The 27,384-nt window shown below is 34.5% G+C and overlaps 1 protein-coding gene and 1 non-coding gene across 3 annotated transcripts in view; both read left to right on the forward strand.

The window, feature by feature from the left end:
• The window catches only part of ATL2 (atlastin GTPase 2), a 57,904-nt gene extending 31,252 nt beyond the window's left edge, over positions 1–26,652 (forward strand). Inside the window, exons 3-14 of one of the 2 annotated variants that reach the window (XM_037806800.1) lie at positions 10,982–11,116; positions 11,378–11,482; positions 14,646–14,696; positions 14,951–15,007; positions 16,325–16,417; positions 18,551–18,689; positions 19,481–19,608; positions 20,494–20,550; positions 21,492–21,563; positions 22,209–22,640; positions 24,092–24,106; positions 24,205–24,680. In XM_037806800.1, the coding sequence (XP_037662728.1) occupies positions 10,982–11,116; positions 11,378–11,482; positions 14,646–14,696; positions 14,951–15,007; positions 16,325–16,417; positions 18,551–18,689; positions 19,481–19,608; positions 20,494–20,550; positions 21,492–21,563; positions 22,209–22,640; positions 24,092–24,106; positions 24,205–24,312 (1,392 nt within the window). In that variant the 3' untranslated portion in view covers positions 24,313–24,680. The other variant, XM_037806801.1, reaches the window with a different exon arrangement.
• LOC119512991 lies at positions 13,877–13,980 on the forward strand. The gene has a single exon (XR_005212501.1). It is a non-coding gene; the product is annotated as a U6 spliceosomal RNA (small nuclear RNA).
• Positions 26,653–27,384: the final 732 nt, after the last annotated feature.

The following is a 27,384-nucleotide window of genomic DNA, read 5'->3' on the forward strand; positions in this document are numbered from 1 at the left end:
CTACTTATAGTGGTTTAATGGTGGGTCATGCTTTTCCTAGGAGATGAAAGTAAGTAGGGAGAAATAACAGTGGGATGTTTTCGATTTATTTCATTAATCCGTAAGGCCTGCAAAGGTGGGATGCTAGTTGAAAGGAGTAGGAGAGAAACAGTATCTTATTTTGACTTTATGTGTCTTTTGTGTTGACTAAAGTCACTCTATTGAAGTATACAGTTCACTCAGGGTAAACTTGTTCACACTTTACTTTATGAATTAAAAATAGATGAGTATTTTTAATTTTAGTAGTTAGTAAAGGAATAATAACTTAGGGCTGAATGTGAGCTCTTTTTCTGTTGGATGAAAACAAAAACTTCAGTAACTTAAAACTAAGAATATTTTAAGGTTCCTACCAAACATTTCCAACTTACAGGAGAAATCTTGATTTTCATGTCTCATTTTCTTTGAAATATGGTTTGTTTTTTGAGCTGATACTTATATTAAGAAAATAGGTTGCTTTTATCTGAGGTGTGGGAAGAAAGATTAGTCCTTTGTAGTAAACTTGAGGTGAACTAAAGATTTTTCTAGAATAAAATTCCCAGCCAGAATTAAGCAGTTTTTATAGTAAGTATTTTTACATGAAATAAGGACCTTAAGAGTGGCACTAGGATTGCTAATTTATTGAATTCATAAAACAGGGAACATTTTATGCTTAGAAGGATATCATTTATGACATTAATCCAGAATGTCATTATGTATAAAGTGTACTGCAGACTTTCAAGTATTGTTGTTTCACCTTTCTCTTCCAAGGCGTCTGAGATGTAAGACCCTTGGAAATTGTGTGAATCCGTGAAGAAAAAACACTTGGTTTGTTTCATGTTCTTTTCAAGAAAGAAGTACATTTGGAGTAAGAACAGTATTTTGTGTTTCTTCTTAGAGTCATTTTATTATTTATTTCTTATGGTATAGCTTACATACAATAAAATGCATAAACCTTAGTGTAGCCAGTGAATTTTTATATATGTACACCTTTTTTACCACTACCACTCAGATCAAGAAATAGAACATTTCCATCACTCCAGAGGGGCTCCCTCATTCCCTCTTCGAGGCATTACTATCTCCACTCTCAGTGGCCACCACTGTTCCCATTTATATCACCAATCACCATAGATTAGTTTTGCCTGCTTTTGAATTGCATATAAATGTAGTATTTTCTCCTGTGTCTGGCTGGCTTCTTTCACTCAGAATTAAGTGAGAGATTTATCTACATTATTGGATGTATCAGGATTTCATTACTTTTTATTGCTTAGTGATATTTCATTGAATAAATATATCATAGTTTCTTTACCTGTACTTATATGGATATGAGTTTTCCAGGTTTCATCTCATTAATACAGCTGATATGAACATTCTTGCACAAATCTTGGTGACATAAGCACTTATTTTGGTTGAGTTTATAACCAGGAGTAGAATTGTTAGGTATACAGGATCAATACTAAATATTTAATTTTAGTAAGGACTGCCAAAATTTTTTCCAAGTGTTTTTATCAGTTTGCACCTCCAACAGCAGTGTAAGAGACTTACATTGCTCTATATCTTGTAAACACTTAAAATTGTCAGTCTTTTTAATTTTAATCTTTCTGCTAGTTGTGCATTTGTTAATTTCGAATCATTATACTCAATTCAGATTCATTTGCTCATAAAACTGTTTGCCAGATTTAATGTAAACTTTAGCTAATTCATTTAATTATTACTTTAACTGAATTTGCTTTTGAATATTTCATTTATTACAAGTGAGACATGTAATTATTATGTAGCAAGTTGCTGAAAATTTAAATTTTGTATTGTTATTATTTTTGCACGTGCTAGAAACAGGCAAAATTCGACCAGGATTTTAAGAGTCAATAAAGAAAATCAAAGTTGGTGGGTTTTCCCATCCCTCCCCTGAACATAAGCTTAAGGAAATTGGATACAGGAATTATGTGAATTATGTAGACTACTTTCTTTCCATTAGCATGTTGGATTTTTTTCCCCTGATATTTTAGTTTCTGGATTGAGACTAACTTTCCCTTCTTCCATATGCAGGTTTAAATTTAGTGTAATTTCGATCACATATTGGCAAAGCTGGAGGAATCAGAAACAGATTAGATGAAGGAGGCTACAATATATTCAAAGTCCTTGTTGCAGTGTTTTAGGAAAGATCTTCTGGGTACACATTCACCTTTTATTCCTGAATCTATTGCCTGAAAATGTTATTTCTAGCCTTTGAAATATTTCTCCCGCTTTAAGTCCAAATGTATGCACTGCCTGTTTTGTAATATCATCAAAAGTTATGGTATCTGTGGTCTTCCTCTATAAAGCCTTAAGTAATAGAATGAAGGTCCATCCTGATTCAGTTGGGCCAGACCTTAACTGCAGAAACCTCATCAAAAGGTCCTATTTACAGTGAGTTCACACCTGTAGGAATGGATTAAGAACATGATTTTATGGGATGCATAGCTCCAAGCCACCACACCATCCTAGGGTGTGCAAAGTGGTATCGTATTCTGCTTTTTTGATTTGATTTTCCTGGTAGCTATGTTGAGCATCTTTTAATGTGCTTATTGGCCATTAATATTTCTTTAGAGATTTATTAGGATAGATTAGATTGTTTGCTCCTTTTTAAATTGGGCTATTTGTCTTTTTATTATTGAGTAGTAAGAGTTCTTTGTATATTCGAGATGCAAGTCCTTTATTAGATATATAATATTACAAATATTTTCTTCCATTCCACGGATTTTTGTCTTTTCACTGTTTTGATAGTAATCTTTTTTTATTTTTATTTTACAATTGAGTATTTATTATACAGCTATAAAAAGAAACAAACTATCAAGCTATGAAAACTCAAAAAGGAACCTTAAATGTATATTGCTAAGTGAAAGAAGCCAATCTTAAAATTAACAAACTGCAGATCCAATTATGTAACATTATAAAGAGGAAAACTATAAATGGAATAAAAGTATAAGTGGTTGTCAGGGACTCATGGTTAAGAGGGATAGGTGAATGGAGGGCACACTGGAAATTTTTACTTCAGTGAAACTATTCTATATGATATCATTATGGTGGATACAAGGTATTTAGCATTTAAGAAAAAAAACATAGAGAGGCAGGGCAAGATGGCAGCATAGGGAGGTGTGGAATTTAGTTAGTCCCCTAGAGCAAGACAGTGATCTTTTGAAGCACAGAAGTTTTTAATTTGGTTTTAAAGTTTTAACTTTTCTTGAGTTGCTTATGCTTTTAATGTCATATCTAAGAATCCAGTGCCATATCCAAGATCATGATTTATCCCTGTTTTCTTGTAGGATTTTTAGTTTTAGCCCTTAATGTTTAGGTCTTTGATCCATTTTGAGTTTATTTTTGTATATGGTTTGAGTCAAGGGTCCCAGCACCATTGGTTGAGAAGGCTTCTTTCCCCAGACTGACCAGGGTACCCTTGTCAAAAATCAGTTGACCATAGACACATGGATGTATTTCTGGACTCTCAGTTTTATTCCTTGAGTCCAAATGTCTATCCTTATCACACTTCCATATTTTAACTTACTACAAAGCAACAGTAATCAAGACAGTGTGGTACTGCTTTGTAGTAAGTTAAAATATGGAAGTGTGAGTCCTATTTTGATGTTCTTTCTCAAGAATTGTTTTGGCTGTTGTGGGTCCCTTGAGTTTCCATATGAATTGTAGAATAGTTTGTCTGCGATTCTAATAGGTACTGCAGTGAATCTGTAGATCACTTTGGGGAGTATTACCATCTTAACAGTATTGTCTTCTGATCCATGAGCATGGGATGTGTTTTCTACTTATTTAGATCTTTAATTTCTTTCAAAAATGTTTTGTAGTTTTCAGAGTAGAGGTTTTGAACTTAATTTGTTAAATTTATTCCTAAGTAGTTTATTTTTTTCTATGCTTATTTCATTTTTGGATTATTCATTGCGAGAGTGTAGAAATACAATTGATTTTTGTATATTGATCTTGTATCCTGCAACTCTGCTGAACTTGTTTATTCTAATAATTGCTTTGTAGGTTCCTTAGGTTTTCTGTAATCATGTCATCTGCAAATAGGGATAGTTTTAATTCTCCCTTCCAATCTTGATGCCTTTTATTTCTTTATGTTGCCCAATTGTCCTTGCCAGAACCTCTAGTACAATTTTGAATAGAAGTGGCAAGGGGACATTTTTGTCTTAGTATCCTTCAGGAGAAAGCATGTCGTTTTTACTATTAAGTGTGCTGTTAGCTGTAGGTTTTTGGTAGGTGCTCTTTATGAGGTTAAGGAAGTTCATCTCTGCCCTAGTTTGCTGGGATTTTTTTTTTTTTTTTTTAAATCATGATTGGGTTTAGAGGTTATCAAAGGCTCTTTCTGCATCCACTGATAGGACTGTACAATTTTTCTTCAACCTCTTTGACATGATGGATTACATTAATTGATTTTCAACTGTCAAACCAGCTTTGCGTATCTGGAATAAATCCCACTTGGTCATGGTGTGTAATTATTTTTATATATTGCTGGATTTGATTTGCTCATATTTTGTTGAGGATTTTTGCATCTATGTTCATGAGAGATACTGGTCTGTAGTTTTCCTTTCTTGTAACATCTTTATCTGGTTTTGATATTAATGTAATGCTGGCCTCATAGAATGAATTATGAAGTGTTCCCTGTGTTGCTGTTTTCTGGAAGCTTGTAGAAAATTGGTATTATTTTTTCCTTGCTGTTTTCTGGAAGCTTGTAGAAAATTGGTATTATTTTTTCCTTAAATTGTTTGGTAGAATTCACTAGTGAAATCATCTGAGCTTGGTGGGGTCTTTTCTGGAAGGTTTTTAATTATTGATTCAGTTTCTTTAATAGATATTGGCCCATTCATGTTATATGTTTTTCCTTGTGTGAGTTTTGATAGCTTGTGTCTTTCAAGGAATTTCAACTAAGCTATCAAATTTATTGGTATACAGTTCATAGTATTCCTTTATTGTCTTTTTAATGTCCACAGAATTAATTACTACTACTCTTTGATTTCTGATATTAATTTATGTCTTCTCTTTTTTCTCAATTTTTGATTGCTAATTTAATTCCATTGTGGTCTCAGGCACAGAATGGTGTCTAGCTTGGTGAATGTTCTGTGTGAGCTTCTGAGGAATATTCTGCTGTTGTTGGATAGCGTATTTTATAAATATCAATTAGATCTAGTTTATTGATGGTGCTATTCAGTTCAACTATATTCATATGGATTTTTTTTTCTTTTCTTTTCTTTTCTTTTCCTTTTTTTTTTTTTTTGCCTGCTGTATCTGTCAACTCAGCAGGAAAAAAGAAAAAAAAATCAATAGAGGACTGTTGAAGTTTCCAACTATAATGTGGATTTATTTATTTATTCTTGCAGTTCTGTCAGTTTTTGCATCTCCTGTTTTGAAACTGTTGTTAGGTACACACACATTTTGGATTGCTATGTTTTCTGGGAGAATTGACTCCTTTTCTGCAATTCCCCTGATAGTTTTCCTTATTGTGAAATCTGCTTTGTCTGAAGTTACTATAGCTACTATTGCTTCTTTTCATTAGTGTTAACATAGTATGTCCTTTTCCATCCCTCTACTTTTAACTTATCTGTATCTTTATATGTAAGTGAACTTCTTATAGACAGTATATAGTTCTTGGATTTTTTTTACCCACTGTGATAGTTTGTGTATTAATTGGTATATTTAGACTGTTCACGTTTAAAGTGATTATAGTTGGGTTACTACATGTTTGTAACTGTTTTGTTTCTTGCACTTGTTCTGTGTTTCTTTTTTTATTTCCCCCTCTTTCTCTGCCTTCGCTGGTATAATTGAGCATTTTGTATGATTCCATTTTCTCTACTTACTTAGCATGTCCATTACACTTCTTTTAAAAAAAAATGGTGGTTGTTCTGGAGTTTGCAGTACACATTACAGCTGATCTAATTCCACTTTCAAATAACACTATATTGCTTCATGGGTATGTAGGTACCTTTATACCCAATTCCTCCCTCCTGTCCCTTATTACATTGTTGTCATTCATTTCACTTACCTATGTGCTATAATCACCCAATATACTGTTGCTCATTTACTTTGAAACAACAGTTATCTATTAGATCAATTAAGAATAAGAATGAAAGATTTTATTTTATCTTCATCTATTCCTTTGCTAATGTTCTTCCTTTTTTTTATGTAGATCTGAGTTTCTGATCCATATCGTTTTCCTTTTCTATTAAGGGCTTTTCTTAATGTTTCTTGCAAGAGAGATCTAATGGTGGGAAATTCCTTCAGTTTTTTTGTCTGAGAAACATTTTTTCTCCTTCATTTTTGAAGCCTAAGTTCACTGGATATTGAATTCTAGATTGGTAGCTTTTTCTTTCAGCGCTTTCAATACTTCACTTTCTTGCTTGTGTGGTTTCTGAGAAGAAGTCTTCTACTTATCCCTCTATATCTAGTTCGTGTTTTTTAAAACTCTGGCTTCTTTCAAGATTTTCTCTTTGCCTTTGGTTTTCTGCAGTTTGAATATGATATGCCTAGGTGGAGATTTTTTATTTACCCTGCTTTGTGTTCTTGAGCTTCCTGAACCTGTGTCTGTTTTTGATTTTGGAAAATTCTCAGCCATTATTACTTGAAGTGTTTCTGCTCCTATCTCTCTCTTCTTTTGATATTCCCTTTACATGTATGTTGCACTTTTTGCAGTTGTTCTATGGTTTTTAGGTATTCTGTTCTATTTTTTGCCCCCATCCTTTTTTCCCCCTTGCATTTCAGTTTGGACAGTTTCTGTTGATGTATCTTCAAGTTCACTGATTGTTTGGCCTCGTTCAGTCTTCTGTTCAGCTCATCACAAGCTTTCTTTATTTCTGTTACAGTGTTTTTGATTTCTAACATCTCCTTTGTATTCTTATAGTTTTCCATCTTTGTGCTTACATTTACTCAACTGTTCTTACTTGTTTGCTCTTCCATTATAGTCTTTAATATAGTCATCATAGATTTTAAAATTCTCTAACTGATTGTTCTAATCTGTTGTCATATCTGGATCTGGTTCTGATGCTTGCTTTGTCTCTTGACTGTGCTTTTTTTTTTAGCATGCCTTATAATTTTGTTTTTGAAAGGCAGACATGAAATTTGAGTAATAGGAATTTAGGTAATTAGTCTTTTAGTGTGTGGTTTTATGTTAATCTACCTAGGAACTGGGCTATACTTGATGTTTTCTTTAGTGATAGATGACAGAGGCTTCATTGTCTTCTAATTTCCTTAATTTTCAAACCCCCCAGCCCCACCCTGTTGTCTTTGGGCTTCCCTAAGAACTCCTTCTTCAATAGAATCTGTCTTCGAGTTGTAATCCACTGTTACTGTACTGGAGTATTGTTGATATGGTAGTAACATGCAAGGAAGGAGAAGCATTCTATAATTTTGTGATTAAATCTCAGGTTTTAGTAGGCCTGAGTCCATGTGCTGTGACCTTCAGAAGTGTTTCTTAGCTTTTTTTCTACTCCCCATAAATGAGACAGGAAGTCTAGAGGCAGTTGTAGTTGGCTAATTGCCTTTCCCCAGGGTCTGCAGAGGGTCTGGTAAAGTAATTTGTCCTGGAGGACTGGTCTTTGTAATGGGGACTGGTCTGGGTGTATTTCAAAATGGTTATTTTTCGCTATCCACTGTGGGACTCATGAGGGAATTTTGCTCAGATTTTCAGCTTGAGGACCTGTTCGAACTTTTGGAGGTAAAACCCATGCAAGTGTGGGAGCCCATTAAGACTAGGTTCTCGGGAGATTTAAACTCTGAAGCTAGTCCACACTTTGTCTCCCCCATTTCATCAAAATTACCATTAAGTTTTACTTGCTTTTTTGGCTTCTGCTCCTGGTAAGCTGATCTTGGGTGTAATTCTCTGAATTTGCCTGTCTCTGCAGATTTTGGGGTGTCAGTTTTGCCCTGTGACCTATTCTCTGATAGTTATAAAAAAATCGTGATTGCTTAAAAATTGGTTTGTTCAACTTTTTTCTTGTTTCAAGGATGAGAGTCATGACTCTAAGCTCTTTATATGTTGGTGCTGAAACTGGAAATCTAACTGAAGACTGTAAAGTCAGATCTCCATGTCAAACCTCAATAACTGGAGCAGTCTTCCCTTTGTATTCTGGTATCCCTAAAGGACACCATTTAAACAGAACCTTTTTTTTTTTTTTTAATTAAATTTCTTCTGCAGCATGTACTTAGAGTTGTCCTTGGTGTGAGTTTGGGTGTGAGTTTGTGACTTTTGTTACTCTTATTGTCATCTACCTGTCCAACTCCAGGAGGGAGGAGTTTGACATGGGGGTGGGCATGGAAGTGGGTAGGATGTTAAACAGTTTTTTAACTATTTTAGAGTCAAACTTTTTAAATTTGTTTCAGTTCTTGCACAGTATTCTCACATATTCAAATGGCAATACTAAATTATAAATGGTGGTCAGAATGTGTACTACTTATTCTGTCTGCCATTTTGGGTCTTGAGTGTTAATGGCCTGTCTCATGAGTAGGTACTAATTTTATTGAGGTTGGAGTGTACAGATGAATAATTTTCACCTGTAGGTGCTTTTGTGGAGAATGTCTGGCAACTGGGGAGGAGCTTCCCTTTTAATGTACTGCTTTGTGGGTTTCAATTGCGTCCTGTGGATCTGTGTTTCTCCTAGCTGTGAAGAGTTGTTATGACTTCTGGATGGGCCTTTATGCCCAAGGCTGACTGCTATTGAAGAAGCAGCCTGCCTGCCAACAGGGAGATGGCATGCTCTGATGCCGGTGGGCCTTGCTGGGCCACTGACTCTTTAAAGTTTGCCTAGCAGTTGTTTCACTTTGTTGCTAGGGAATGTTACCATTCATTTGGTGTAGTATGAATTTTTTCCTTAATATTCAGAGTAGGTAGGGATTCTTAATTGTTGATAATTATATTACATAGGTAATTCATTTTTGGCCACTGCTTATGTTTATTCCGTATAGTATTTTACTACACTTACATTTCTGGTGATTTCAGATTCCATTTGCAATTGAGATTTATTTTTTAATATCTGTATTTCTCTTTTCCTTTTAACTTTATATCAGTAGAGGAATAAGATCACTTTTGAAATTCTGAGGTTTGAAGCTTTTTGGTCTCCACAGTAGTAAGTGGTGCTAGATTAATATTTTTTCAACTTCTTATGTTTGCTTTTAGTAACTTATGACACCTAAATGGGAGAACACCTTTTGCTGTTACCAGTGAGCTGCCTCTGGAGCCTATTAGAATGCTTCTTTGTGAGAATGTTTGCTCTTGTTCAATGCTGTATTCCTGGGACCTAGAACAGTGGCTGGCACATGTTAGGGGTTCGATCAACATTTGTCAAATGAATGCTTGAGTATATTTTATGAGACCATCAGACTGTGTTCAGTATGTTGGAAAAATGACAGACTTCTTAATTTTAAAAAATCAGATTATCTAGGTTCTATGATTTACCTTTCTTTTATCCTTTTATTGATCAATCAATTTAGTGTTTTTCTTTAACATTTCCATTACAGGTAAACTAAGAAGAGATGATATATAGAGACCCCAATTCTTTTTTTAAAGTTTCTTTTGGAGGGAGGATTAACAAACATGTTAGCCTATGATTTCAGTCATCTATGCTTTTTAAAGTTTGTATTTACTGTCTTATTTGTGTAACGTATTGCTTCTAAGAATAATAAAAATGACATTTCTTTGTATCATATCTCTTACCTATGCTCAAAAGGGAATACACTGAAGCTTATAATTAAGTTTTTTAATTTACTCATTCATTGAACAAATATTTTGAGTCCTTAACTGCAAGCTAGGCACTATTCTACATGCTGGGTATATTTATGAGAATAAAGCAGACAAAACTCGTATTTTTATGGAACTTACATTCTCATGAAAGAGAAAAAGAAACGGAAAAAATAAATAAGATGTGGAGTAAAAACAAATTTCTCCAATAGGATAGATTGCCTTAAGTTATTTGGGTAGGCTAGACCTTTTAAAAATAAGCAATTCATTAAATACTAGATTTCTTTGACCTTATTGGAGAATGAGATGTCACATGTGAACGCCTAGAACAGGCAGAGCACTTTGGTAGCAGTGGTTTGGGGTACAAAGATGATTGCGTTTCAGCTCTTGCTCTCAAGATACTCAAACACAAGTACTGCAGTGCAGAGCCATTTAAAAATAACTACTTGCAGTATCAGTAATATCCTTTAAGGGTTCAGAAAATTTGGAGTTTCTTGATTACTGGCTCAGACTAGGCAATGGACATGTAGAACAAAGGTATAGATATGTTAAACAGTATATTGTATTGGGGGATATTTTAAAGCAAATTCCAGGCAGAGTTTCACCATAAACACTTGAGTACAAATAGATAAGGACTCTGTTGCTAGTAACACATCCACAATGCCCTTATCACAGCCAATCATCTTTACCTAGATTTAACACCATCTAAAATAATACCTAGTCTGGATTCAGATTTCCTTGTCGGTTTTAAAAGTCTTTTTTACAGTTGGATTGTTTGAATTAGGTTCCAAAAAAGTCTTGTGATTATTTTTAGAGTTTATATTTTTTAAACAGAAAAATTAAGGCCGCATGAAGATATTTTCAGCTATTCTAAGAGAGCAATGCTGTTTTTGTTTTGTTTTAACGGCCAGTCTATGTGGAACTTAAGTTTTGCTTCTCTGTACAAAGGAGATGTCACAATAGCTGGTATCAACATTTCATGATTTTTAACGTTATAGGGAATCTTTCCATAAAGGGGAGAAAATATGTGTGATCCTACTTACCTGCTTAAGTATCTCTATAAGGCAAAGACCCCTAGATGGGATTTGGGGCTGCTTTTGTTACTACTTTGTATAATGTTACATAGTACATTTTATCTTGCTGGACTTTAGCTTCCTCATCTGTAAAATAAGCAGTGGGTGATTTCTTAAGTTCCTTTTAGTTCATAATTTTGCGTGTGTTTTATTTTACATTTATGCTTGACTTTAACAGGATTCCCAGAGTTGGATTGGTGGAAACAATGAACCATTGACTGGCTTTACATGGCGAGGTGGTTGCGAGAGAGAAACAACTGGCATACAAGTTTGGAGTGAAGTTTTTGTAATTGACAGACCTAACGGAACAAAAGTAAAATTCTGTTCTTTTTTACTGTTCTTTTCTTCCTTTATTCTTTCTTCAGCTATTTTCTGGTTTCAAAAAGCAAAACAACACAGACCTATTAATGTCTGATAATATATGGGATTTTTGTCAAAATATGTGAAATATTTAATTTAGGGTACTTTTCTTGACTCAGTTACTGATAATGACATTGATCATTTTTTATTTTTTTTAATAGTAGTCATTTTTGGTGAATATTTTACTTATTGTTTCAAACTTCTAAATTCCTAGGTGGCTGTGCTGCTAATGGATACCCAGGGTGCCTTTGATAGCCAGTCAACTATCAAAGACTGTGCAACTGTGTTTGCTCTGAGCACTATGACCAGCTCTGTCCAGGTGAGACCTGAAGTTATATGCTACGTTCGGTTCAGATAATCCCAATACCTTTGCCTCTCCCCCAGATGCCTTTTGATTGTGGAAAAAACAATTAAAATCAGAGAGCACTATTTACATTTCCCTTTGGTCATTTACATTTCTGTGCTTGCTGTTCTGGTTTAGGATATGAAACTTAATACTTTGAATAGTTACCAAGGAAACAATAAACCAATAGGTGCAAGCTCTTTGCTTTTTCATCACAGAAGCTATCCTTTTTTTTTCCCTCCTAAAGGAGAAGCTGATATTCCATGTTACCCTCAATTGAATCAGTTGCATAGTTGCCAGCTATAGTAAGGGGGCGCAGAATTGTTTTGCTTTTTGATTAAACCGAGCAAACAAAAGAAGCCAAGTAATTACTCTTGAAATTGTTTTCTACTTGATATCTATGACAGCTAGTGCTTGATTATCTATCTGGTCTAATGGAAGTAGAGGCACAGGAATTAATTCATATTAAAAAACTTAAGTGAGGCTTTTATAATAAACTAAGGGTTTACAGCACATCCTTCATTTAGAAAGTGGGGAAATCACTTCTGTTTTTTGATTATTCTATACCATGTAGTGTTTGGTGTTCTATTAAGTTCTAGTCTCTTCAAGCTAGACCATCTCTCTTCTGTAGGATTTAGACCAAAGTAAACCAACCATGTCTATTTGTATTTCTTTAGTTTCTCTTTTCTGAGATTGTCTGTGGGTAATACTTCTCTGGTTGAAAAAATGAATTATTGAAATATGGTGGTTAGGCCCAGCTGGTAGTGGTGTAAAAAGAAGTATATTTGCAAATATTAAAAAAAAAAAAGTATATGCTATCTTCCTAAGATAAGAAATTTTCCCTGTTGTCTGTATATCATAGATGATACCTTTACAGTGTTTGGGATTTTTATAATGCTTTCCAGTAATCTCTGGGATATGTGATCAATCTTTTATAAACTACCATTTCCAAACCTCCTTTCTCAACCTGAAGTATCTAGCGGTCGATATGGAAAAAAGATTTGAGTATTAATATGAGCTAAAAGAGGACTCCTTTATAGCTTGGGTTCTGTTTATTACAGGGTTGGGGATATCTGTCTGCTCTTACTATTTCTTTCTTTCTTTAAGCCCCAGAACTCTAGTCACTATCCACTAAGTGATAAGTGATGCCATTAGAATCTCTCAAAAGCTTTGGTCTACCTTTCTCTGATCTTGCAAGAGGGCATGACTGCCATTCTCTTGAGGCAAGCAGAAGCCACATCTTTGTGTTTACGTTATCAAATCATAGCCCTTCAGGTTAGCTGTCTATAGGGTTGTTAGGTGTGCATTAAATTATAATGAAAGAATTTTCTGTCTTAAAACTTGTGTTTTTTTGTTGATTCATTCTTGTTTGTTTATTCACCATTTTGATATTAGGAGATAGCCTGGCTTTGGACAATCACCTAAAGCCACTCAGTCACTTTCTTTTCTGTAAAGTAAGAATCTTGCTTATTTCACATGTGGTTGTTGTGTGCAGTCAGAAATGAGATTCTAAATGAGAATGCACAGGAAAGTGCTGTGCAAGCTATAAATAACCAAGATAAAAGATATTATTGCTCTCTTCCTGACCTTTGAGGCTTTGTTTTCTCTCCTTACTTATGATATCTGGCTGATAGATCAGTGACGTATTGATCTTCTTGTCCTTTATTCACTCAACAAATATTAACTAAGCACTTAATTAAATTCAAAGCAATATGCTAAGTACTAATGATCTAAATGAACACATCCTCTTATCTCTTTGCTCTTTGTAACCTGGCCCTGACAATGAAAAGATCTGGACCCCTTTTCTAGAAGCTTAGACCCACATAGGTAACAAAGAAGAGACTGTCATGCTGTTAGGTTTTAAGTTTAAATCTAGACTTTTAATCACTTGGTTCATTAATTACTTTCTAAATATTCAGTGTGGAATTAGTCAGTAGCTGAGAATAATTTTTGGTTTGCTGGTTTATATTGGTGTTTTATATATTCTTGACCTCCAAGTGGTACAGCTAGATTATCACTTATTTGCTGTTAGAACAAATTGTTCTATCTTTGGCATATCCCTGTTTCCTTAGACATAAGTTATTTCCTAGCAGAGGTGACATGTGGATGCCCACGCTTTTCTCCTGTGGCAACCTAGGTCACCTTCTAAAGATCTGACTCAGAAGGACTGGATCTGGTGAATCTTTTCTCCAGTTTCCCTTCCCTGAGGATCCTTAAACCTTCCATTATCAGCTCTGGTCTATGTGCCTTGGAAAGCCTCCCAAAAAAGGGCAAGAGTGCCACCTACTGTTACTCTTTCAGCTACCACAGGCAGACCTAAAATTTTCTGGTAAGTTATTTAGGCTAATGAGTTTACTTAAAGTTGATGTTGTGCTCATGGCAGCACATTTACTAAAATTGGAATGATACAGAGAAGATTAGCATGGCCCCTGCGTAAGGATGACACACAAATTCGTGAAGCAGTCCATATTTTTCTAATTATTGGGGTTTAACATTTTTCATGTATTTTTGTCCATTTGTATTTATTTTGTGGTCTGCTTGTTAAAACCCTTTCCCGTTTTTTATGATGTTTTATGTTTTTTTTTCTTAATAATTTTAAGGCTTAAAATAAATCAAGGATATTAAAAAAAAAGTTGATGTTCCCATTGGATAATAGCCATTATATTCTGCGAGATGATTATCTTTGTACCTCTGAATTTATCTCTGTAGACCTAAATTGCCCCTCATATTCACTGACTTAGAAAGATGATTGTGGAAAAAACTTTCACTTTTTTTTTTTTTGAAAGATCATGTCATAATATTAAAGAAGCTTTGGAAAGGGGAAAAGGAAATTTGCTACATAATATATTTGTTTTTTATGTCTGCCACTTTCTAGGCCTTATGTCCATATATTCACAATTTTTAAGTTGTTTACCACCACTTCTCCCCCCTTAATGCTTTATCCTGAGTATTGTTAGGAAAAGAGAAAATCCCTTTTTATGTGCCACTGGTTAAGGTAGTGGCTAAATGATTTATTTAGGCTGAGGTATAAAATAGCCTTCATTTCTACAAGTGAAATAATATAATTTATATAATTATATACAAGCTGGGAATTCAAAAAGAAACAGTAAGAAAAACAAAATAAATTTTGTTTTAACAGGTATATAATTTGTCTCAGAATATTCAAGAAGATGATCTTCAACACTTGCAAGTATGTATGTCTCGAATATACGTAAATTATTGAAAATTTAATTCCAAGTTTTTTGTGAATTCACACCTAGAACCCTGTAATAGTGTAACACAGTAGAAAGTTATATGGTTTTAAACTGATTTATGACTTCTTAACTAGAAAATAATTTGATTTATACACAGGCTCTGATATCTGATAGTTTGATATAGAACAGTTTTACAAATGTCGTCTTTCAATCTCTTTGGGACATTTGTTTAAGTAACTTGATTTAACAGTTATTTACAGAGTATGGCAGGCTTGCAATGGAAGAGATCTACCAGAAACCGTTTCAGGTAAATAAGTATTTTATCATTTTTTTTACCCTACCTATGAAATATAATCAAGCTACCTTAGCTTGTAACTTTGAAGACTGTCTGATATTACAACAAAATCCCATTTCCAGCCACAAATTTAGTGGAGCTGAAAGTAAGCTACAGTAATGTCATCACTAATTTACTTACCAGTAGTAGGCTAACAATATAAGAAATAGAACAAATGAATCTAGGTTGATTCTTAATGTTTTTACTTGGCTTTCTTAAGAGGGTAATTTTTCCCTTAATTAGGTGCTATTTAATTCCAAGACTTAAGACAGTGGGGAATTTAAGACAATTGTATCAGATTTCTTTTAGACATGCTGAACTATTATGAAATGTATGAGTTTCTTTTTTGTAGTTAGTGAGTCCTGTTATTTATTTTGGTTTCATATGGAAAATTCCCAGCATTTATCATCTCTCACTCCATCCCTCCCCATCCCCATGTAGTTTTTTTGGATGAGTTAACACCAATACTGTTTTGTCTCAGTGTCTGAAGTCCTTCCTGTGGCATTGCTGGTGATTTTTAGGGTTAATGGGTTTACATTGTTTGTCTCACTTTTGTCTGGCTGGTCTGGCTCAAACAATCAATTTTATGAAATTCTTGGTCAGGTTAGGGCTTCATTTTTGTGGATAAAGATAAAATATACTTCATTTGACGTATATCAGAGTTTCTCAGCTGGTGATAATTTTGGTCATCCCCAGGGGACATTAGGCACGTCTGGAGATTTGATTGTCACAACTTGGGGGAGAGGTTGCTACTGGCTTCTGGTGCATGGAGGTCAGGAATGCTGTGAGGCCTACAATGCACAGGGTAGCCACACACAACCAAGAATTATCTGGCCTCAGATGTCAGTAGTGCTGAGGTCGAGAAACCTGATCCTGTGCATTAAAACATTCTGTGAAAATGGCCTCATTAATGCTAAATCTATAATTAGCTTAGAATCAGCCATCTAGAATTGATTGGTCTTCTGATTATTCAATTTTAACCATTGAAATTATAGTGTATATACACTGATATGCCTCTTTCTCATTTAAAAAAAAAATCCTCTGCTGTTGTCTGTGGTGTCTCCTTATGCAGAGTGGAGTTCTCAGATGGGGGCTGATGCTTGGGATAGGCTGGAATGTTGCTGGTGTAGGTGGGCCCTTGATGTGGAAGACTCTGAGCAGTACTAACCATTTATTTGGTCTATTGTAAGTTTGGATAAGGATTGTTTAGGGGAGTAAGAGTGGCTTTAATCATTAAAATAGTGATTTTTCATTTATGTAAGACATGATTTTTACCTTTTTTGTGTGTAGACATTAATGTTTTTGATTCGAGATTGGAGTTATCCTTATGAACATTCATATGGTTTGGAAGGTGGAAAACAATTCCTTGAAAAGAGATTGCAGGTAAGTCCACACTTCCTAGAGAAGAGCATAGGCACTGAGCAGGTGCAGGGATGGGCTCCCGGGACTGCTGCTGAGACCGTCCGTCTCCAGGTATCGCTGAAGTAAGTTAGGAATCCCAAGTTACTACAGGTGACTCGATACGTGATTGGTGAAAAGTAAATTGGTTCCACTTCTGCCAAAAAAGGACAGTGCCCTCGAATCAAAATTAAGGTATAAGTATTTCTCTCCAGTGCAAATTAATTGCCCCCTCAATAAATAAATATGAATAAATATTCAAAGGAAAAAGTTTGAAGGAGACTAATTTTTGTGTGTGTGTGTGTGAATATGGCAAATATTCAAAATGCAAGCTGTTACAGTAGACTAGTTTTTTAACTTACCAGGATTGTTGACATATGTCCTTCTTGCCTAACTGAGCTCCTGAATATTTGGGACAGATTGGAAAATGTGTAGGCAGTGAGCATAGGTGATATGAAACCTTCTCCCAAGGGGATGCTGTCTCTCCTGGAATGATAGCATATAGAGTAGAAAGGGACCTTCATCATCACCTAGTCCAGCCTTCTTCTCTTCTTCATAAAGAAATGGGAGCCCAGAAAAGTGACTTGCCTGTGATCACTAAACTAAGTACTAATGACTGGGCCTGGGACCCAGATAGCCAGACTCCTGACCCATGCAGTATGCCACATCAAGGCATTCCTGAAAAATAACCTCACTTACGTGATCCTTCATCCATGGAGATACTCAAGAAACCCGCAGCTTAGATATTTATAGATTGCCATCTATTCATATACACAAACATACTTTATTCATAAGAGGGTTCTCTCTTTTGATTAATAAGATATTTTGTTTGCCTATGGTATGACATGTTACATGAATTGTCATACCATAGGCATGAGTTTAAAGACTTGGGTTACAATATAATTTTCTTATTCCTAAAAAACCAATTCCTTGTTTCTTGGATTATTTGAAAGGCATTTCTAATTTCCAGACCCTACTCTCAGAAGTAATTTCATCCATCAGGGTTTTCTCTGGTGGGTTCTGAATAAATTAACACAAATAATGTAGCCAAGTTTACATTCTAAATTGTGTACTTCAGAGACAAGGGTTTTTAACTTCTTATTGAAGTGATACATGTATACAGAAAAGTGCTTAAATCATAGGTATACAGCTTGATGGATTTGTACAAACTGCACATACCCATATAAGCAGCTCCGAGAAGAACCCACTTCCATATTCTAACTTCCCCCATCTCCTTTCCATGGTTCTGGCTTATGACAGGCTTTATTCATTGTAGTACTTTGTATGAATGGAATCACATTTTGTATGTAAATTCTTTTGCCCATTATTGTGTTTCTGAGATTAATACATATTGTGACATGTATTATCTATTTCTGTACTAGGAATAGATAATAGTTTTTCCATTCTGCTGTTGAGGGAGATTGGGGTAGTTTCCAGGTTTTTAAAAATTATGAGTGATGCTTCTGTGAACATTTAGATACATATCTTTTTAGAATGATTTTTGAGAAGATAGAGTTTTTGGGAGAGAATGTGTGTTATATAGGGTTAAGTGAGTGATTATTCACAATGTTTATAAGTTTAGGAAAACACATAGGAATTGTTCTTCCCCAAATTATAAAACTAGTGTAAATCATAAGTAATCATGTGGAGGGTGCCCTGAAATCCTCACAAATTTCTCAGCTTCTTTGGACTGTGCTGGAGCTTTTCAACTTAGCTGTAATTTTTTCCTCAGGAGCTAACCCTTTTATTTGTATGCGAGTTAGGATTTTGTTTTGTTTTCTCTTCACAGTTGTAAGTACTTGAAATGCATACATTTTATGCATTTACTAATTTGTATATCAAACCACAAAAACTTATTTAGATATTATATATTATGGTTAATTATTACTTGTATTATTTGGTATTCCATGTAGCTTAGTTAGGAAAAACATCTTTTCTTGTTTAAGAAAAGGTAGGGTCTTCATTATGGTTGGGAGTAATTTATACTGTTAAGAAAACACCCATCTGGAGTACCTGCTGAGTTAAGCATGCACTTACGAGAGAGATAGCGTGTGTGTTTTTTCTTTCTTTACGTTTTTCTTCTGTTCATATCCTCACCCCATCCTCTTCTGTCCTCAGGTGAAACAAAATCAACATGAAGAGCTACAGAATGTAAGGAAGCACATTCACAATTGTTTCTCAAATCTTGGTTGCTTCCTTTTGCCACATCCTGGTCTTAAAGTTGCAACTAATCCTAGTTTTGATGGGAGATTGAAAGGTGGGAATTCCCATTCTTGCTAAAATCAGAACTTATTTTTTAGAGGCTGAAACTTTTTTTTCCTAATATATGGTTACTTACATTTTCTGTCTTATCCTGGAAGGCATTTCGAAGCATTGTTAATGATGTGTTTGTAATGCTTTGTGTTGTCTTTCTAGCTTTCCACTGATTTTTGTTTGCAGCTGCCTAGCTTTTTGTGTTAACCTGTTTTATAATGTGCCCTGTTGCTCCCCACTGCTAACCTGAAAATTATTTCAAAGGCTGAGAAAGGTTTTTTCAATTTATGTCTGATTGCAGTCTACTAAAAGGCTTTACCGTTTAATGTATTGATGCAGTGAGATTTATGTCTTTCTGTTTCAAGGGGGATATTATAATTTTTTTATGTAGGATTATTTTGAAATGTGACTGCAAAAGGCTTGAGGATTTGTAAAACTTTTACAGTATAACTGGAAAAAAAATCTAGTATTAGAATTCATTTGCAATCTCATGAATTGTTTGCCTGTTTCGAAAAGGATATTTTAATTAGTACTTACTGTGGAATTCATTTTGGTAATTCAAAATTTGTTTTATGAATTATTGGAATTTGGAGGGAGGTTGTCTAGTAGATTATGGAGCAGGCTTTTATTTTTTCCTTGGAGATATGGTATTTTTGTTTTTTAATTTAAATGAACTACTTAAGTAACAGATACTGTTTACTCTTATTTCATGAAATAGAATTTTATGAACTCTTATCAATGGGGGATTCTTTCTTTATTTTTGACTAATATGTTGACTGATTTCATGTCCATTAGATATTGATGAAGACTTTAAACGAGAGCTTCGAAATCTGGTTCCATTGCTGCTTGCCCCTGAAAATTTGGTAGAAAAAGAAATAAGTGGCTCTAAAGTTACTTGTAGAGATCTTGTAGAATACTTTAAGGTAGGCAAATTCTTAAAAGGCTTTGTCTAAATTAGAATTGTAGCTAACTTATGACTGTCCCATCTGAATGTACAAGAAATTTCTTATCTGTATTATAAAGCAAAAATAATAAAATTTACAAGTTTTTTGCTTTGAATCAGGTGCATCAGTATTTAAGGATCTTTAAAAGATTGCAGCATACTATTCTATCTTCTAGACGGTGATTTTATTTGTTTGCATATTTCTACTTTTTCTCCAGTCCTGATGTAGAGAAGAGGAGCCATTCATCATGTTGTAGTATCACTCTAGCATTTGTGAATGATAATAGGAATTGGGGGCAGAATTCTGCATCCTGAGTACTCACAGAAGCTTCTCTCAGAGTTCTGAGGACTTGATAAGGGCAGTGAAAGTATCATTATTGGTTATAGAATTGTAGTAAGTTAAACATAGAGTTACCATATGACCTGGCAATTCCACTTCTGGTATGTACTGCAAAGATTTGAAAATAGGGACTCAAACAGATATTTATGTACCAATGCTCATAGTGGACTATTCACAATTGCCAAAAGATAGGAAGCAACCCAAGTGTCCATCAGCAGATGAATGGATAAACAAAATGTGTTAAATACCTCAATGGAATGTTATTCAGCCATAAAAAGGAATGAAGTTCTGATAAGTGAGACAACACTGATAAACCTTGAAGAAATCATGTTGAGTGAGATAAGCAAGATGCAAAAGGACAGATAGCATATGCTCTCACTGATTTGAAACAATTAGAATAAGTGAACTCAGTCAGAATCTAGAATTTCATTTTAATGTTGTAAATTCTATATTTAGTGGTTTTCTTTGGTCACGTAGGGTCCACTTGCATAACCCACCTATATAATGAAACTTCTGTCTTTTTAGGCTTACATTAAAATTTATCAAGGAGAGGAACTTCCACATCCAAAGTCCATGCTTCAGGTAGGTGTGTGTGTGTGTGTGTGTGTGTGTGTGTGTGTGTGTGTTTTATATGTACTTATTTATGGTGGAGAAAGAATCTTTGCTTTTTGAGATAAGTGGTTGGAAATGGAGGGGGATGGAATTTTTCTTTCTAGAGACATTTAAAGTAATACATGTTATGGGTTCTGGAGTTTTTATATGATTTTTTTAACTGCAGATTGCAGACTCTGCTTATGTATAGGCCATTAGAAAAAGAGTCCTTGGTACCTTCTCTTCAGTTGCTCCAAGTATACGAAAATTTCTGTTGCATAACGTGTCTTAATGTGGGCATCTCTGAACTAAGCTTCTTCCATTCCTGGAATCTTTGATAATGAATGTTGTTTATTTTATTTTCTCATGGTATTAATGATTTAGAATGGTTACTGTTGTTGTTTTTAATGGTATTCTTTTGGGACAATATATTGATACTTTAAAAAATGTGCTAGTTTGTACAACTTTCCAGTTTTATAGTGAATTGAACAAGTTTTTTTTTTTTTTGTTTTTCCCCTAATAAAACTCTCTCATAAGAAGTTTGGGGGTTTTGGGAAATGCCTGTTGTGTAATATTGATTATGAGGGAGAGAATTGTAGAGTAATTCTTGATTCTTTGTACCTGGAAACACAACACATTTTTGGGCTGTATCTATTTAATTCTTTATTTCCTGAGCAAATGTGATATTTTTTACAAACCCATTTTAACATGAACCTAATCAAAACAAAATTAGGTGGGCAGTCTCATTAGAAGTAATTGTGTCATTTATACTGGTGTTCCCTTCTGTAGAAAAGGAAAACTGGGAGTTGATAATATTTTTTCTTTAGTCCATTTTCAGACTTGTTAATTGTACATAATTTATTGTGTTAATCAGAATTTATAGACTCACCAGGTATTTTTTGCATTGGTGCATTTTATTTTATTTTATTTAGGCAACAGCTGAAGCTAATAATCTTGCTGCAGTTGCAGGAGCAAGAGATACCTATTGCAAAAGTATGGAACAGGTTTGTGACTTAAATTTAAATTTGACACTAGAGTGGGATAGAAGATTTTTATATTTCAAGTAACTGAGCTAATTTGTGCTCCTTATGTATTGTCATGTTACATCATGCCCTAATAACCCAGTATTGTCTTTGCTGGAACTAAAAACTTTATTACAAAGATAATTCACATGGGTCAAGTGCAGAGTACTGGTGGCAAGTTATTATATAAACTGTACTGAAATATTTTCTGACATGGTTTAGAGAACTGTTAATAGTAGCCTCTGATGTAAGTAACATTAGCTTAAGGCCAATAGCATGTTCTGTGTTATGCTTTCTAATGCCTTAAACATTCAGATAACCTTTTTAGTGTGTTTTTACCCACTGTATTGCCAGCAGTCTTGTACCATTATGGTGTATTCATTGGTCACATGAAGTAAGTACAGAGGGCAGTATAAATATTTTATCTTCAGTTTTTCTGGTTATCAGTCATTTTTAGAAAGTTGTATTTTACCTGATTCAGTTAAACATCTAAGAAATAAAGAGGTTAAAGCTTAAACTGGACCATTGTAGGTTTGACTTTGAGACTAAACACTATGAGCTGGGGCTTCTTTCAAGTGTAATTATTTCTAGTGTGTAATCTGTCCTACTGTAATTCTGTCTCTCCAGGTATGTGGTGGGGACAAGCCTTACATTGCACCTTCGGATCTGGAGCGAAAACACCTGGATCTCAAGGAAGTGGCGATTAAACAGTTTCGTTCTGTAAAAAAAATGGGTGGAGATGAGTTCTGCCGTCGTTATCAGGACCAGCTTGAGGCTGAAATTGAAGAAACCTATGCAAATTTTATAAAGCACAATGATGGCAAAAATATCTTCTATGCTGCTCGTACTCCTGCCACACTGTTTGCAGTCATGTTTGCTATGTATATAATCTCAGGACTGACTGGCTTCATTGGGCTAAACTCTATAGCCGTACTGTGTAACCTTGTCATGGGGTTAGCACTGACATCTCTTTGTACTTGGGCATATGTTAAATACTCTGGGGAATTCAGAGAAATTGGAACAATGATTGATCAGATTGCTGAAACACTGTGGGAACAGGTTGGTATCTATCTTGGTTTTTCAATGACTAATTTCATTATCCTTGTGATTTCCACCCCTCCCTCAGTATTTGCATACCTACTTTTCCTTAATATGAGGAATATCTTAAGAATGTTTTCTGTTTTGTTTGGATGTATAATCTGATAATCTGAATGTAAAGTATGAATTGAAGGGGTTTTTTTCTTTAAAGTCATAACTGTAATGTACTTTGGTTAGCCTGATCTATAATATATTCTGGATAGATTCCTAGTCACAGGCCTGATTATACTAGACAGTGGGCAGGACCAGGATCTCTAAAAAATGTTTTTCTTAGAGGAAAAAAATATAATCAGGAAAATATTTATGAAGACAAGGAAAATAAATTTTGGAAGTATAATGCTTTAGGAAAGCAAAAGAAGTTTCTTACTAATATCGGCAAGAAGCAACACGCACTTACATTCCAGGAAAAATATTGAATGGTAAAAAGATGTGTTGCATTCCATGAAGACTGTGGTGATATACTGCCAAGAAGCCTCCTATAGGGATTTCTTAAACCCAAGAGAAACTTTGTTACCTCTGTACTGTGGAAATTGCTAATGAAGAAGCACAACTCCAGAGGCGAAGAATCAACTTCAATCCTAGTCTTTTACCTCAGAGCAGAATTCAAAGTCAGGCTGTGAATTATTCCCCAACAAGTATCTACTGAGGAAAGCCATTCTGCCATTGTGTGCTGGAATTACCCATGTGCAGAAATTTTCCGTTTAAGGATGTTGTCATTAAAATGGTTGTTGTAAAATATTTGAGCATCATATCAAGAGCCAGAATAAAAGGTGTACTTATTACTATTGATAGTATAATAGGCATTTTCAGATAACATTTCTGGCTGATGAAGTTCCATGTTTGTTTTGCCTTTAAATTCAAAGACTGAAGAAGCAAATCATCTTTGGAAGAAAGTTGATTGGATGTTGACTGTGTGTAATAATGTGACCCACTCTATTAATTTGGGTTTTATATTTACTCTTTAGAGAAATGCTCTGTATACTCGGATCTGATTTGGAAGTTCACTTGTGTGGGCTTGTGTTTGGATATTTGTTAAATTTAAATTTTGACCTCTTAAAAAATGTCACTTCATGTATCTCTGGTATCTTCAAATAGAAGATGGATTAAAAATAGTAACAACCTCACTATTCTTAAAAATATTACCTAAAACTTTTGGACCATCAATAATTTTCTACAACATGAATTTCACTAATTATACAATGTGTTCTTCTAAAAAATATTCATCTCCTCTACAGCATTGACCCTAGGGTTTTACAAGTGCCATTATTTTAAAAACCAGTTAAATGGAAGAATCTGAAGTGTGTAACACTATTTTAATATGGTTGAGGTAGGGTGATGACTAGTCAGAGATCTGTGCTGTTTCAACAAAACTTATCTAAATTTCTTTGCATTTTTCTTTTCTTTTGCTTCAGAGGAGTCCCAGGAAGGTGAGAGACCTACGAAGTTTCAAATTCTTGTAGTCTTAAACTCTTTAACTTCAAGGCACTCTTAAGTCATTCTCCTAACGAATCACTCCATGTTTTAGGTGTTTTCCAAACTGTTTGAAGTTACTAGACGTCGAATGGTTCATCGTGCTCTTTCATCAGCACAGCGACAGAGACTGTCATCCAACAATAACAAGAAGAAAAATTAGACAGTATTTTTAGCTTTTTTCTCTATCTGAAGTGTTCACACTTATACATGTAGGACAATAAGCAGGACCGTCTGGGCCGGTCTGCATAAATGCTGTATACATACCAGATTTGATGCTGCATATAGGGTATGGAATTGCACATCCATCTCATAGGAATTGTAAATGGTTTGAATAGGAGGAAAGTGATTTTTGTTGCATTATATGATGTCTAACTGTGTTATTGTAGCCTCATAACTTTTTGTAGAGAAGCATCTTTTTATTTCCCACATTCCTGGTTATTTTCTTCATTGCTTTGAATTGAATTTTTATATCTATTTTTATATGTAACTCTTTTTTTACCTCATGTTTTTGTTTGTTTTGCACATTTCTCATTCCACAGGTATTGAAGCCCCTGGGTGATAATTTGATGGAGGAAAACATAAGGCAGTCTGTAACAAACTCTATCAAAGCAGGCCTGACTGACCAGGTGTCTCATCATGCCAGATTAAAGACAGACTGACAGTTCATCTCCTCCTGGACTCCACTCTCCCTTTTTTTCATGCTTGCTGTACAAATGAGAACTCAAATAAAAATAAACCAAAGTTTACAATCAACTGTAGAAGTAGTTTAGTATAACTGGCTTCACAGATGGCTGCCACAGAGTGTGAAAATTGTTTGTTGGTTTTAAGCATTCTTTTCATTGGCTCCTAAGCTGTGGAGATTGGCTGAGGAGCATTATTAGTTTATCATGCACATTTGTGCCATGTTTAATTCTTTTTTTCTTCTTTTTACTTAATCTAATGTTAGTGAAATTTGTCCTATGTAAAAGGATATTCCAGGGAAATATTTTAAGAAATCTATTTAGAGTTTCTAAGAGTGTCCCACTGAAATTTTAATTTTTAGAGAAGTTATGAATCACTGTACCAAGAATCAGATTGGAATGACAATGAAGCCTTTATTGAGCCACTACATTAAAAGTATATATTGCTTTATTGCCTTCAATATCAGTATTACATAAATGCATGTATCAGAAACTTCACAGAAATTACATGACAACTAAGAAAGTGATTCTGGGGTGTACATTTGTCTTGCCTTTTAAAATTTATAAACCTGCCCTAAAAAGAGATGCATATCTGGGAAACTGAACTGTCTTTTTTTGCAGTTTAGCCTTCATGTACATAAAATATGCCATTAATTTTATTGGGGGATGAATTCCATCCTAACAATGTTGCCTACAGCTATGAGTTACGAGTGTCTGTACAGTGTGTAGCTTTTATTTTCTAAAATCACAGATAGGGCATGTATATGAATTATAAATATATAAATACGATTTTGTATGAAAAGTTTTGTAGTTTATGGCAAAATCTGGTTCAGTGGTAGGCTAATAAGTACAGTCCCTGTGAAGGAATGTTTGTGGCTCATGTCAGTGTGTGAATGCATAGACAATTTGAAGTTTTTGATAAATTTGTGATATTTATCTTCCTTGAGCACTGCAGTCTCACCCACCCCCTCCCTCACTCCCCATCCCTCTGCCAAGGGAGTTCATTGGGAATGTTTGTTGTGAAACTTTGTCCTCTGTTGCATTTTAAAGTTATTTCCTGTAATTTATTTTCAGTACATAATTAAAATTTGTTGTATATATAAAGTGAAACTTGTGATTCTTTTTTAAGGATTCTTCAAGTGTGTATTCTACTACATAAACCATATTTGTTTACACTGAAAAGAGCATGAGCAGGAAAACACCCAAGTGAGAGCTCTAAGGTACTGTGCCTCAAAGCTAAGCTTGTGAAAAGATATTTTTCTGTGTCTGTCTTTGTTAGGAAAAACTTGTGAATAGCCTAGGTGTATCTGGGGATTTGTTAATTTCGTTTCTCTCTCTCTCTCTCAATTCGGTATAGTAAGGCTAACATTTTTGCAGTATTTTTGTAGCTTTCTTTATGAACATCCAGTTTGGTTTTTAAGTGAAGAAACTTCAGATGTTGAGTTGCATGCATGAAAGCTCTAAATTTACTTTGGTTGATAGCTCTTTTTCCCTTCTTCAAATCCTGTTTTTATATGGATTGTATTGTTTCATCTGTATTAAATTGCTACCAAACTCATCTGTTTTTAAACATAAAGAATCCACCTGAAAATTGTCTCTTTTTATTTTTCCTGCCACCTTGTTTTATGAATGTTATGGACTGTTTATGAATGAAAAAATAAAAAGTTTAAGTATAATAGTACTTTTGAAATTAAAGCTTATATAGCTTAACTTAAAGAAAAAAAAAAAAAGTTGTAAAATCTAGAACATTGGATTTCTTAGTATTTCTTGTTGGAGTGTTTTCCCCAAAGAAGATAATAATTCTCTAAAGGATGCCAGGAGCACTTTGGATTTCAGCTGGGAAAACCCTGAAGATTGTTAAGCAAGAAGCAATAAAAGGGATTAAAGACAAATTCGGAACTGTTGACTCAAGTAACTTTGGTGTTAGTGTATTTTCTTGTGGTCCAATTTTTAGTAATCTATATTACAAGTTAGGTTTTTTAAAGAGATGAAGATTTCTTTCAATGACAAATGATTTCTCTTCCTGATTAAGACACAAAGCCCAAGACAATTTACATTTGTGGAAGGGGCCATCCACCGTGACCCTGTTAATAGGGTCATGTATTTCTCGTGAAGTATTGCTAATCATTTTTGCTTCACCAGTAATATTCTGTTCACTTTCCAAGGGTTATATTTTTGGAGAACTCTGAACTGGACTTGCTTTAGTTATTCTAGTTCCAGAATTAAGCTGCGAGCAGGCTAGGGACTCTACCCATGCTTTAGGCCTGAGTGCTTGTGGTCTTAGTTAAATTGTTTTGTTATTATGGGTTAAAAAAAAAATAGTTTTGGTCTTATTGTGGTTAAGAACCTATTATATCATAGAATTTCAGAAAACACTGATGTATCTGTTAGTGGTTTGCTATATAAATATTCAAAATGCCTTTTCAGAAAGTCCTTTTAAGCAATTGCTTAGTCTTTTAACTGGACGTAATAGGTTTTTTAATTAGCTGCTTCTCTGGTAGTATGGATTAGTCTGTTGCCCATAAACTTAACTTTTAGGCTTCAGCAGTTTC

The sequence above is a fragment of the Choloepus didactylus genome, chromosome 17, assembly GCF_015220235.1.
Source record: "Choloepus didactylus isolate mChoDid1 chromosome 17, mChoDid1.pri, whole genome shotgun sequence".
Taxonomy (NCBI): Eukaryota; Metazoa; Chordata; class Mammalia; order Pilosa; family Megalonychidae; genus Choloepus; species Choloepus didactylus.